The 12,941-nt window shown below is 32.5% G+C and overlaps 2 protein-coding genes across 2 annotated transcripts; one reads left to right on the top strand and one right to left on the bottom strand.

The window, feature by feature from the left end:
* The first annotated feature begins 688 nt into the window (after positions 1–688).
* Positions 689–2,190, top strand: LOC131647534 (ervatamin-B-like). Its single transcript, XM_058917423.1, has 4 exons — positions 689–1,206; positions 1,290–1,525; positions 1,612–1,746; positions 1,854–2,190. Exons 1-4 carry the CDS (start codon positions 720–722, stop codon positions 2,076–2,078), a joined length of 1,083 nt encoding a protein of 360 aa, XP_058773406.1. The 5' UTR covers positions 689–719; the 3' UTR covers positions 2,079–2,190.
* Positions 2,191–4,510: 2,320 nt separating this feature from the next.
* LOC131650745 (zingipain-2-like) lies at positions 4,511–9,387 on the bottom strand. The gene is made up of 6 exons (XM_058920448.1): positions 8,837–9,387; positions 8,502–8,734; positions 8,278–8,412; positions 8,007–8,186; positions 4,985–5,083; positions 4,511–4,561 (listed from the first exon to the last, which is right to left on the bottom strand). The coding sequence occupies exons 1-6, from the start codon at positions 9,321–9,323 to the stop codon at positions 4,511–4,513; spliced, it is 1,185 nt and encodes a 394-aa protein (XP_058776431.1). The 5' UTR covers positions 9,324–9,387.
* Positions 9,388–12,941: the final 3,554 nt, after the last annotated feature.

The following is a 12,941-nucleotide window of genomic DNA, read 5'->3' as shown; positions in this document are numbered from 1 at the left end:
TTAACCTATTTTGTAACCGAATATTTGCCTCCTATTTTGTAACCTTGATCCTCAAGGTGAATTCCCCTTCTCAATGGGGTAATTTACAACACATGTCTCTAGTGGGGTCTTCATACAACTTACCGGTTATCACCTAATTATTAATATGTTAGAAAAAACTATAATAAGTCTACATTTTGAACAAATTTAGTTTTCTAACAAAACACCATTAAATTAGACTTCCATTCTTTAAAGAATAAAATAAGACTGCAGAAAACACATATATAATTTGAAGAGTTTAAAGGTAGTGCACTGACAGTGTAAACTAATTTTACACATACAACCAATCAAAATCCTTACACTTGCCATGTCATATTAGTTTTTTTAAATTAAAATTATATTTTAATTAGATACATGGTTGTGATTGATTGACAGTGTAAAAACATTTTACACTGTCAGTGCATATTCCTTTTTCTCTAATTTGAATACAATAATATTTTTGTATTGCGTACATAGCTTACGAACGTCACATGAAATAACATAAAATAAGACTACGATAAAATAAGACTATGCAATAAAAAATAAATAAAAACTATGTAGAAGGAATAAAAATACATAAATAAATTTCATACTCCACCTTTTATTCACTCGCTATTTATATCTAGAAACAATTTTCAAGAAATACACATCTCTCCATCCAAAGCTTTAACAACCAAATCAGTTATTAGTTTTGATAAACTATGATTTCTCACACCATAAACCAATTTCTCTTCTTCACCATCTTCACCACATTCTTATGTCTCTCTTCATGTGAGGATGACATCCCAAACAAGTACTCCACCATATTGGGTCCTAACAATGACAAGCTTCCAACTCAAGATGAAGCTATACAACTATTCCAACTATGGAAGAAAGAACATGGACGTGTCTACAATGACCTAGCACTCATGTCTAAAAAATTTGGCATTTTTCTTTCTAATTTAAGGATTATCACAAACGCTAATAGAGAAAGAAAGTCATCTGATGACATTCTTCTTGGCCTTACAGACTTTGCTGATATGAGCTCAAAGGATTTCCAAGAAAGTTACTTATACGACATTGATATGTCCAGCAACACCATGAAACCGCAGGATGATGATCAATTACAAAGCGTTAGTATTCCTAGATCCTGGGATTGGAGGTTACACGGAGCTGTAACCGAAGTCAGGGATCAAATTCGTCCGTGTAGTAAGTTTATTTTGTTTTCACAAACTATTTCATATCGAATGATGTATATATATTTATTAATGAAATTGTATTTGTATTATCAGAAAGTTGCTGGGCAATGTCAGCAGTAGGAGCTATTGAAGGCATAACTGCAATAAAGACAAAGATTCTTAACCCACTTTCAGTTCAAGAGCTTCTGGATTGTGACAAACATAGTTTTGGTTGCGATGGGGGATTTGTCAGTAACGCATACGATTGGGTTATCAAGAAGAAGGGGATGACAGATGAACATGATTATCCTTATACCGCGCGGAAGGGTCCGACCTGCAAAGCTTCATTGGTCTCTTTTTATTAATATTCGTAATGTTAAACTTTTTTTTCATCCATTCTAAAACTAAAACTAACTCCTTTGTTCATGAAATGTAGTTTCCCAAACGTGCAAATATTTATTCATATTATGGCGTAAAGGGATATGAAAACGACATGTTAACTGCAACTTATCAGCAGCCAATTAGTTCGTGTCTTTATGTTGTGCCAGAAGATTTTCAACATTACATTAGGGTAAGTCTTTATTCAATAGTTTCTCTCTTGTTTTTATAACAATTCAAGATCACTGTTTTCTTTTTTAATTTTCTTTATATTTTTCTGATATATATCCATTGGTATAGGGAATATATGATGGTCGCAACTGCCCGGAGGATCCAAAACTAGCAAATCATTGCATGTTAATAGTTGGTTATGATACTGCATTGAATCAAGATTTTTGGATTGTGAAGAACTCGTGGGGAAAGACATGGGGAGCGGATGGTTATATGTTTATCAAAAGAAACAATGGTAGACAATATGGTGTGTGTGGCATCAATGCATGGGCTTCTTACCCATACAAGCTCTAGGAGCTTAATTACTTGTTTCACCATATTTGAGCAAGAATAAGTTAAAGTATGCATTACAGTTAATAATTAGTATAAAAGTTTGAATGTTTCAGACTAAATAATGTATGGATGTATTCAGGGCAATTTATATGGGTTGAGGGTAGTTCTCTATTACTTTTAAATTATAGCTTTTTTAAGTCATATTGGTTAGGATCTATGATTCCATGCAATTTAGCTTGAAAGGAGAGACAACTTTCAATCTTAATTGAAAAAATTATAAAAAAAATGTTTCTAATTTATTCCTGAATATGCCACCACAAATTGATATTACATGATTTCTTATTATGATTAGACAAACATCAATTGATTTGTATGATTTTAGATGGGGAGGAGGTCGACATTTGATGTCAAACCATTTATTAATTATAAATATGTGAATTGAAGAATACACGTGCCCCTTTAAAAAAAGTAGATGTTATATCACTACTACGAAAATCACCTGTTACCTCTGTTCAAAAATAGTTTTTACCTCAATTTCATATGTGAGGTAATAAAGCGCATCATGAAAAGTTGTCATTTTCCCCTCGTCTATAGTTTTACCGGGGAAAAATGGTCATGGTTTCGATCTCCAAAAATAACATTTTTGTATTTTCAAAACTAGAAGGCGCGCACCACTTTATTTTTCGAATTTTGTTAATATTTGAGGTGAAAAGTAAGTATTTACCTCGGTTTGAATTAATCACGGAGGGAAAACATATTTTTTTGGCTTAAGTGCAACTTTGGTCCCTCTATTTTCTTTTTTTCGATTTTGGTCCCCCATTTTTAAAACCACAATTTTGGTTTCCTTTTTGAGTGTTCTGTTGAAAAAAGGACAAAAATATGGACTAATTTTGCAACAAAACAAAATAGGGGGACGCAAATTGCACATAATACTTAAAAAGGAGACCAAAATAGTAGTTTTTAAAATAGAAGGATCAAAATCAAGAAAAATACAAAATAGGAGGACTAGAGTTGCAATTAAGCCTATTTTTTTAATTTTAATTTGACCTTTATTTTTTAGTTAGGACCTATGTACACATTTCCTGACAGAATCAGAACATTTTATTTTATAACTGAACAAAACCTAATATGCACAGAATACCGAAATACATATTGCTTATACAATTTGTAACAACACTAATATACAAATATCCAAAATGGTACACCAAGAGAACCTATATACATATTTGAAAACAGAACCATAATGACAAAACCAAATACATATGTGTAACAGAAAATCTATACATAGTATTTACAACAACTAAGAGAAACTAGTGTTGTCGAGGTTCATAAAAAGATTGTAAATAACCGGCCTAACGTGAACAAATATCATTTTTATTTTCTTGTGAGAATGATGTTGGGTCATTGAACACCTATAAATTAAACCGAATTTAAATTAGGATAACCCAACAACAACGTTAAGTATTCAATCTCCACAAAATTAAACAACAAAATAAACATTTTAATATAAGTTTTTCACTAGCAAACCACAATAACATTAACTTAACAACTAACATAAATAAATTACATGCATATAGATAAAGTTAATATTTTAACCCATAATTCATTAATGCCTTTGAAGATAATATTTATCATATATTTCATAACATAGTATTTACACGAACTTCTATTGGATTGTTTCCACGTCTACAAATAATTTTCATATAGTTATTAATACACACAAAACACCATTAATACATTATTAAAAATAAAAAATATGTCAAAAATCGCAAGTGATACTTACTTTGGGAAAGATAACTCTAACTTTTTTTTCTTACATTACAAGACACTAAATTGCAACATCAATTGGTAATCATTAAACATGAACAAAAACTATTCAAAATTAAAGGAAAAATTTGAGTATCATCAATAATACCACTTACGTGCTCAAAACATCTTTCATCATTGAATCAAGATCATAGTGCAACAAGCATAACATAGTTACACTATTTTACTTGGGACATATGTTTATTAGTTGCCAATGTGAACTACATAAACAACTAGAATAATTAATACTGTGTATAAAATTGATTAATAAAAGAAAGCACAAATTCATATATACTTTCGAATGGTAAAACGGCTCTATGTAACATTCTTCTTTTCTCTTGAATTAACTTACTTTGTATGTAGGTGTGGACATTGTTTAGTTCGTGTTGTTTAAATTGAATATTGAATTAGACTAAGAAACAATACTTTGTTACTTCTCTTTCAGAACACATCTGATACATTTTCCTAAATGATAACACAAATTTCAAATCTTGATGTGAGTCTTGACATAAAAAGTATTTGAGAACAATGAACATAAATCAAAATCACCATAAAATATGTGTTTTGTGCACCATAATTATATAATTTTGACTTGGTTCATACTTTAATGTTATCACAAAGGTGTCTTCCATCTCCTCTACCACCCTTTACAATCCTGACATGTTATCTAGTTGAGTTATTGTGGTGTCAATATTGTACTGCATCATAAAAACAACAACAACACAATACATAAATTTAAATACACAAACAACAACAAGGCACAACACAAAACTTTTAAACTAAACTTATACTTACCTCAATAAAATCTCGCGTACACTTTTCCCGCATATCTTTGGTCAACTTCTCCAGCTCCTCCTCAATCAATCTTTCACTCTCTTCCTAATGCATCTTCTCATGCTTCTCCAGGTCAACCTCTCCCGCTACTCCAGATGTACCATCTCTCGTTCCTCCTAGGCCGCTCTCCCCCCTGCCTCAGGAGGAAACTTCTCCCACCCCTTTTCTAATTCTTCTTGTATCCTCTCACCAACCCTATTGATCAACTAGATCTTCAATTTCTTCGTTACACTTTGACAATGATAAAAAAATATCCTCAAGTTGACGCCACTTCCAAGACCACTGACACGCCCACCATGCTTATATGTTTCAATGACTTCTACCAATATGTCATGAAGTTCTAGTGGAACAAATGTACCATCTTTGAATTTTTCAACCAGCAAATCCTACAATACAAATAAAAGTTCATCTTTACCAAATTGAATTAATTAAAATAAGTAATTTTGAAAAAAAATATGTGAACTCCCTTCTTGGTCTTTGACGTGATCTGTTCCATTTCTCATGTCATGATGGTGAAGATGGGCTGCAATTAAGGATTTTTATTAAGGATCTCCCAAATCTAGTTTTCTTTTTTCTTTAATCATTATATGTTCCAGTTTATCATATCCTTCACGATACAATCTATGTGGATAGATATTTTCCTTTCCTCTTTGGCTCTTAGACAAGAATTTAGGAGCGCTGCGAGACTTGACAAACTTCTCCCAAGTGTCCTTCTCAATATATTTATATATTTTATATGAAGGCTCTAAGTTAAGCTTTGGATGTGTAATATAATCATTTGCGAGTTGTGTCTTAAAACCCCTCCAATGCTTGCAAACATATGAAATCTATTTCTTTTGCAGCTTATCATTGCCTAGAATAATAAACACTTTTACATTTACATAATACAGTTGGAACTATTATTAACCCAAAAAAATAAATCTTCATATATACTTGAAAAAGAAATCATAAAATTTAAAATAAATAACGTAATATCGACTCATATTTTCCTTTTCAATTCTCCAGAAACTTCAATCTAGTTATCTATGAAAATATTAACTTTAATTCTACCTTGTACTGCCACATACTCTTAAAATTCTCAGCATTTTCACAACAAACCTTACTAGTTCTTAGACATAAATCAAACGGGTACTTAATACCGCTTTGGTGGAATTTTGACTACTTGGTAATCATCGTGGCACCTCTAGAATTTCTTGTGCATTTAGTCTTAGTAGAGGTAGTTCTTTGATAGGTGGAGGTTGTAGGAATGGTGGTGATCAAATCACCCACCTCTGTTTAAACAAGAACGATAATAAACATTTAACTTAACACAAATGAACAAAGGCACCTAACGCGTATATATTATAGTACTCATTGTACAAATGGACTTTTGTCAACAACAACAATAAAGAGGAAAATCCTATTTCCATTTTTATCAACATAATCATAATAACTTCTTTCAACATAGTATATAATAAGCGATTTACAATAACAAAAACTAACATTTCTAAGTTATGTGCATGGATAAAGTGACTTACGTATTGAAAACGTGATGAAAAAGGTATGATAACGATTGACGAAGCTTTGTTAAAGTTTGGTTTTCTTCCCATCATTTCAAGCTTCATTCAAAGGCATTAAAGGTGTTCGAAGGGAGGAAACGTATGTGTGTTAATCAAAGAACACTGACATATTTTTCAAATATATGTCACTATACCGATGACTTGTTAATAACAGGTAGTTGCAAGAAAAAATCGAATAGTTCAAAGGTGATATTCGTAAGGAATTCGAAATGTTTGATCTGGGCGACATTTCATACTTTATTGGCATCGAATTCTACAAGAGTAGTAGAGGATTGATGATGCATCAAAGAAGATATGAAGGAGAAATTTTTAAGAGATTTGAGATGGAAGAATGCAACTCAACTTTGACACCTATTGAACCAAGGTTGCAAATGTCGAAAGACTCATATGAAGATGTTGTCGACCCAACCCAGTACAGAAGACTTATAGGGTCATTAAGATACCTTCGTCACACACAGACTTAGCATACAGTGTAGATATGGTGAGTAGATTCAAGCAGAACTCAAAGGTATCACATCGAGCAGCGGCGGAGATGATACTAAGGTATCTGAAAGGAACTCTTGGCTATGGAATTTTGTTTCTTGCAGCTGACGAGGGAAAAGAATGCAAGTTAGTGGATTACACTGACTAAAGCTGGTGTAGTGATGCTGAGGATCGAAAATTCACAACAGGTTTTGTTTTTATGCTAGGTCGTGCTCCATTGCTTGGAGTTCGAGAAAAGAACCAGTAGTGGCACTATCGTCGTGTGAAGCAGAGTACATAGTTGTTTCTCTTTGTGCATGTCAAGCAACATGGATAGTGAATTTGATCGAAGAGGTTACAGGGACATATCATGGACCAATTACCATGAAGATCGGCAGCATGTCAGCTATCAATTTGGCGAAGAACCCGAGAGCACATGGTCGAAGCAAGCACATCGAAATGAGGTTCCACTATCTTCGAGAGTAGGTAGCAAAAGCGAAACTGGACTCTGAACACTGCAGAACTGAGAATCAGATTGCAGACATCATGACGAAGAGTGTGCAGGTCGAAGTACTAAAGAAGCTAAGAGCTATGATGAATGCAGATAGCTTAGACACAGTGAATTAAGTGGTGTGTTAAGATTGTAATTCCTTGTGTCGAAATAGCATGTTGCTCGACGGGAACAAAGGTGTGTCGAAATAGTCTAATGTGTGTCGAGTTGTATTAGATGTCGAAGTGTCGAAGCAGGTTGCTTGACACAGGATTTCGACTTAGACCAAAATAGATATTTTGAGCTTTTGTAGTTTTGGGCTTTGCCTTAAAAAGAAAGCAACCAAAATCTGTAAATAGAGAAAGTAACCTTTATTTTGTATAACATTTTGAATACTTGGAGTTTGCAAAGAATAATTCAAGTTTGGAAGCCAACAGAAACTCTGCACAAAATATTCTTCTTCCTCTTATTTTATTCAAACCCTAATTCACCTTTCCTCCCAAATTTTCTTTCTTCTTTCTTTTCATTATCATTGTATAACTATAAGTAATTACTCAAAGTTTTACTCAAAGTTTTACTCAAAGTGATTATCATTGTATAACAAATTAAATAATCACAAATACACCGAATGCGTGAACCGGAGAGAATAGGTGTCCTATTCGAACACAACAAACTTCAAACACATAAAATAAAATTGTAATTCATACTTTAACATATTCTTCATCATATAAAATGAAACTAGTAACTGAGCTCCTAGAATTTGTATGGGTAGGAAGCCCATGCATTGATGCCACACACGCCATATGGTCTACCGTTGTTTCTTTTGATAAACATATAACCACCGGCACCCCATGCTTTGCCCCATGAATTCTTCACAAGCCAATAATCTCGATTCAATTCAGTATCATATCCAACTATTAACATGCAGTGATTTGCTAGTCGAGGATCCTCCGGGCAATTGCGACCATCATATATTCCCTATGCCAATAGATATATGCAGAAAAATATAGTTAAAATAAAAAAAAAAAAAAAAAAATAACAGTGCGATCTAATTTTGATAAGGACTTACCCTAGTGTAATGTTGAAGGTCTTCTGGTACAACATAAATACACGAACTAATCGGCTGCTGAGCAGTTTGAGTTAATAGTGCGATCTCTGTTGCGTCCACGGCATAATATGAATAAATACTTGCAAGATTTGGAGACTACAATTCATGAACAAAGGAGTTGGATTTAGTTTTATAATAGATTGGAAAATAAAAATTCAACAATAGTAATCTTTTCAAAAAGAGACCGATGAGGATCTGCAGGGACCCTTCCGTGCTGTATAAGGATAGTTATGTTCATCTGTAATTCCCTTGTTACTTATAACCCAATCATACGCAGTACGGACTTCTCCCCCATCGCAACCATGACTCCCCGAGTCACAATCCACAAGCTCTTGAACAGAAAGTTTTATCAGGTTCTTTTTCTTTATTGCATTTATTCCTTCAATGGCTCCTACAGCTGAGATTGCCCAGCAACTATCTAATAAAAACAAATTCAAATGAGTTAGACGCGACAAATAGACTGTGTGTATCAATTAATGTTTCAAAGCGAGATAAATCATAAAAAAAATAGCAAACTTACTACAAGGAGGAATTTGATCCATAACATCAGTAACAGCTCCTTGTTTTATCCAATTTACGGATGCAGGCAAAGTAAAACTTGGTAAATGAACATCATCCTGCAGCTTCATCGTGTTGCCGGACATGTCAATGTCGTGTAAGTAACTTTCTTGGAACTCCTTCGAGCTCATATCAGCAAAGTTTGTCAGACCAAGAAGGAAGTCATCAGATGAGTTTCTTTTTCTATTAGCGTTTGTGATGATCCTTAAATTAGAAAGAAAAATGCCAAATTTTTTAGACATGAGTGCTAGGTCATTGTAGACACGTCCATGTTCTTTCTTCCATAGTTGGAATAACTGTATAGCTTCATCTTGAGTAGGAAGCTTATCGTTGTTAGGACCCAATATGGAGGAGTATTTGTTTGGGATGCCATCATCACACGAAGAGAGACATAAGAATGTGGTGAAGATGGTGAAGATGAAAAATAGGTTTATGGTGTGAGAAATCATATTTGATCAATAAAAAATTAGTAACTATTTAGTTGTTAAACTTTGGATGGAAAGGTCTGTATTGCTTGAAAATCGTTTCCAGATATATAAATATTGAGTGAATAAAAGGTATACTTCATCTAGCATTTAATATGCATCTCATTCTATGTTGGTGAGTATTGAATGGAAAATAACTAGATATCTTTGTTAATGTCCTTTTTTATTCTTTCACACAGTCTAATTTATTTTTTATAAAACAGTCTTATTTTATGGCAGTCTTATTTTATGTGATGTTCGTAAGCTACATACGCAATAAAAATATTATTTTATTCCATTTATACATGTGTTTTAGCAATCTTATTTTATTCTTTTATAGAATAGATAGTCTTGTTTAATGGTGTTTCGTTAGAAATTTAACTTTGTTCAAGCTATTTATATGTAGGTTTGACTATAATTTTTTAATGACAAAATAATATATTAATTGTAAAAGTAAATTTTTGAGTGATGAATACTAAAAAAAATTATTTAGAGAAAAGTCTAGTACAAGTGGTTCTTAAATATTGAGTTTGATCCCTTCGGTGCGTGAATGCATTCATTAATATTAAAATATTTTTTATTAATTTAATGATAAAATATTCTAAATTAATATAAAATATATTATTACATTTTTATAATTTTAAATTTATATAAAGATATTATAAAATATTTTTATTCTAAGAATATTGAACTGAAGATTGAAGATGGGGACAATGTTCTACTTTTGTTGAGCTCATTATCCATATTCTTTAAACACTTTAAGAATATCCTTCTTTATGGTAAGAAATGTACTATCATTTTAGATGAAGTCCATACGGTTATGACATCCAAAGAATTTTCAAGGGTAAAATATTTGAAGATTGACAATAGTGATGAAGACTTAAGTTACTTAGAGCATCTCCAATGGTGGTATTTTTCAATGAGTTCTCCAACTAGACATCAATATAATAATTAAATAGTAAATCAATTTGCCATGTCATAGTAGAGTTGCATTGCAATGCAACTAGTAAAAAATTGTGATACCCAATCAAATTAATTTATGAGGTAAAGTTGTGGGATCCATTTGAATTACACCAATAAAATAAATATTAAATAAATTATTTTAAAATGATATGGCTGGTGGGACCCATAAAAAACTCAAAAATGAATTGCACCATTGAAGATGGTCTTAAGAGAAGAAAGTGAGCGTAGAGGATTGTACAAATCAAAGAGGTTTGACAAGTCAAAGTTAAAATTCTTTATTTGTCAAAAACATGTTCACTTCAAGAGGGATCAGGACCCTCTCCTGTTAGTTCTCTTCAGCTCTCCCTGTTGCACTCATCACAATCATTCATCCACATATTGTTTCACTTTTCAAAAACTTTATTTTTTTTTTTTTTTTTTTTTTATAAACTCTTAGCCATTGGATAAGCATAGGAGAAGAAGCTGAACATAAAAAGCAGGAGGTGATCCATTTCCCTTCAAGAGTGATTGTTTTGAGAGGGAGGACAATGAAGATTCTATTAAGATTGTAGTTGTCTCTGATAAAGATAGTTATGAGAATGTTGGTGCATTAGTGGTGTTGAGTTTGGAGATTGAAGAGGGCTAGATCATAGACTCCGGTTTATCTTATCCCATGTGTCTAAGAAAAGAATATTTTAAAACTGTGATGTTGGAGCAATGTGGAGTAGTTCTCCTTAGTGACAAAAGGCTTGCAAGGTTTATGGAATTGGTATGATCAGACTTAAAATGTTCAATAATCACTAGTTTCTTCTTCGCAGCGTAAGGTATGTTAAAGAACTCAGGCCAATTTTTTTATCCATTAGTATGTTTGATGATCTAGAATATTTATTAACTACAACTAAACATGGGGTGTTGATGATTTCACATGGTGAACGGATTATAGCTAAAGAGTATGAAATGTATGGTTTATATATATTTAAGAAGGTTCCAATGTTGTTGTTCATTCATCATCAATTAGCCAAGACATTCAATTTCAAGAGAGTTTTAAATTTGTTTTGAGTTCTTTGCAAACGAATTATTTCATCTTCTACCTCTTTCTTTATCCATTTTTGTTTGGATTTAAATCTCATCTTTTTAGTGTGAGATCTGTGATGAAGTTGTTATTGTGATTAACATTTCTTTGTAGTTTTCTTGTGATTTTAGAGGTTTACAAATTTTATGTGTGGTTGTGGCTTGTTTAGACAAGTCCAACATAAAAGAACGAGGATCTTCTATCCATAATTACTTTCGTAGTGTTGTGTAGAAGTGGGAGTTCTAAATTTTTAGACACAACAAGGCTTAAGAAACCGGTAGGATCGAGTAATGATCGTTGGAGAACATAGCTCTTAGAGCAACATTCTTAGTGCTTGAAGATTCAAGACGTTTTCGAGTAAAGAATTCGCTAAGATTCGGTTTTGGATACCCTTTACAATTAAACGAGGATTCAGGTAGGATATTTTATAATTTTAGCATGAGTTAGATGATTATTATACTAAACATCTTAGCGAGGACGATACTCTCTCCCTCTCTCTCTCTCTCTCTCTCTCTCTCTATATATATATATATATATATATATATATATATATATATATATCAAGGACGATAACTGAATCATTATATCCGACGTACTCTTCTCTGTGTGTGTGTATATATATATATATATATATATATATATATATATATATATATATATATATATATATATATATATATATATATATATATATATATGTGTGTGTGTGTGTGTGTGTGTGTGTTTAGTTTGTTTTTATGGATTTTATAGAATCAACTTTGTGAGGTTTACTGCCTTAGTAGGAATTTATCGTTTAAGCGTAGGTTTTGTTAGAATGATGCTGTAAAAAAATTTTGTAGTTGATTAAAACTTTAACCTCCAATCTTAGAATGTTATCTTTATTTATTATGTATAATTACTCTTCTCGTGTGAGTTGATCATAATTCAATATATCATTTTGATTCATTTGGGTATTCGTTTGAATCATTTTTTTGTATTTTTATGTTGATTAAGGTGTTTGTTTATATATCTCTCAATAAGCATAATCACTTTTGTACATACCATAATTCTCTGAGTCAGGTATTCAAGTTGGATGAGCCGAGCAGTGCTAAGAAGTAGTAGCAACTGAAGATTGGAAGTCGGATGATCACTAGAGCTATCATGATCGACTCGGTTAAAGAAAGGTCAATGGTCATAAATTGTTACAATTCATTGATGGAATTGGTTACAAATGATTAATGATTTTACTATAAATAAGGGCTCCTATACAAGAGATAAGTAAGACCATCATCTTAGTGCCTGCATTCCATGTGCCACCCGAATCCCCCAAATTATCCAATATCTTCCTTTGGGGCCTGAATGATGAATAACTTAAAAAAGAGTGGAAATCTCAGAGGTGCCGGAACATATAAAGTTGCAGCCTCGCCATATAAAAAAGAGTGCACCACATCCTTCTCCTCAAGATCTCTTCAAACACCATATAAAGTTGCAGCCTCGCCAGATTGACTTCCAGGTGCCGGAACATTTACCGCCCACAACGAAGCTCCGGTAAAACTTTCCCAGGCCTCAAGTCACATATATACACGACACTTACGAAGACAAGGAGAGCA

The sequence above is a fragment of the Vicia villosa genome, linkage group LG2 (genome assembly GCF_029867415.1).
Source record: "Vicia villosa cultivar HV-30 ecotype Madison, WI linkage group LG2, Vvil1.0, whole genome shotgun sequence".
Taxonomy (NCBI): Eukaryota; Viridiplantae; Streptophyta; class Magnoliopsida; order Fabales; family Fabaceae; genus Vicia; species Vicia villosa.
The sequence above is the reverse complement of the archived record's forward strand: the minus strand, read 5'-3'. Positions and strand labels throughout refer to the sequence as shown.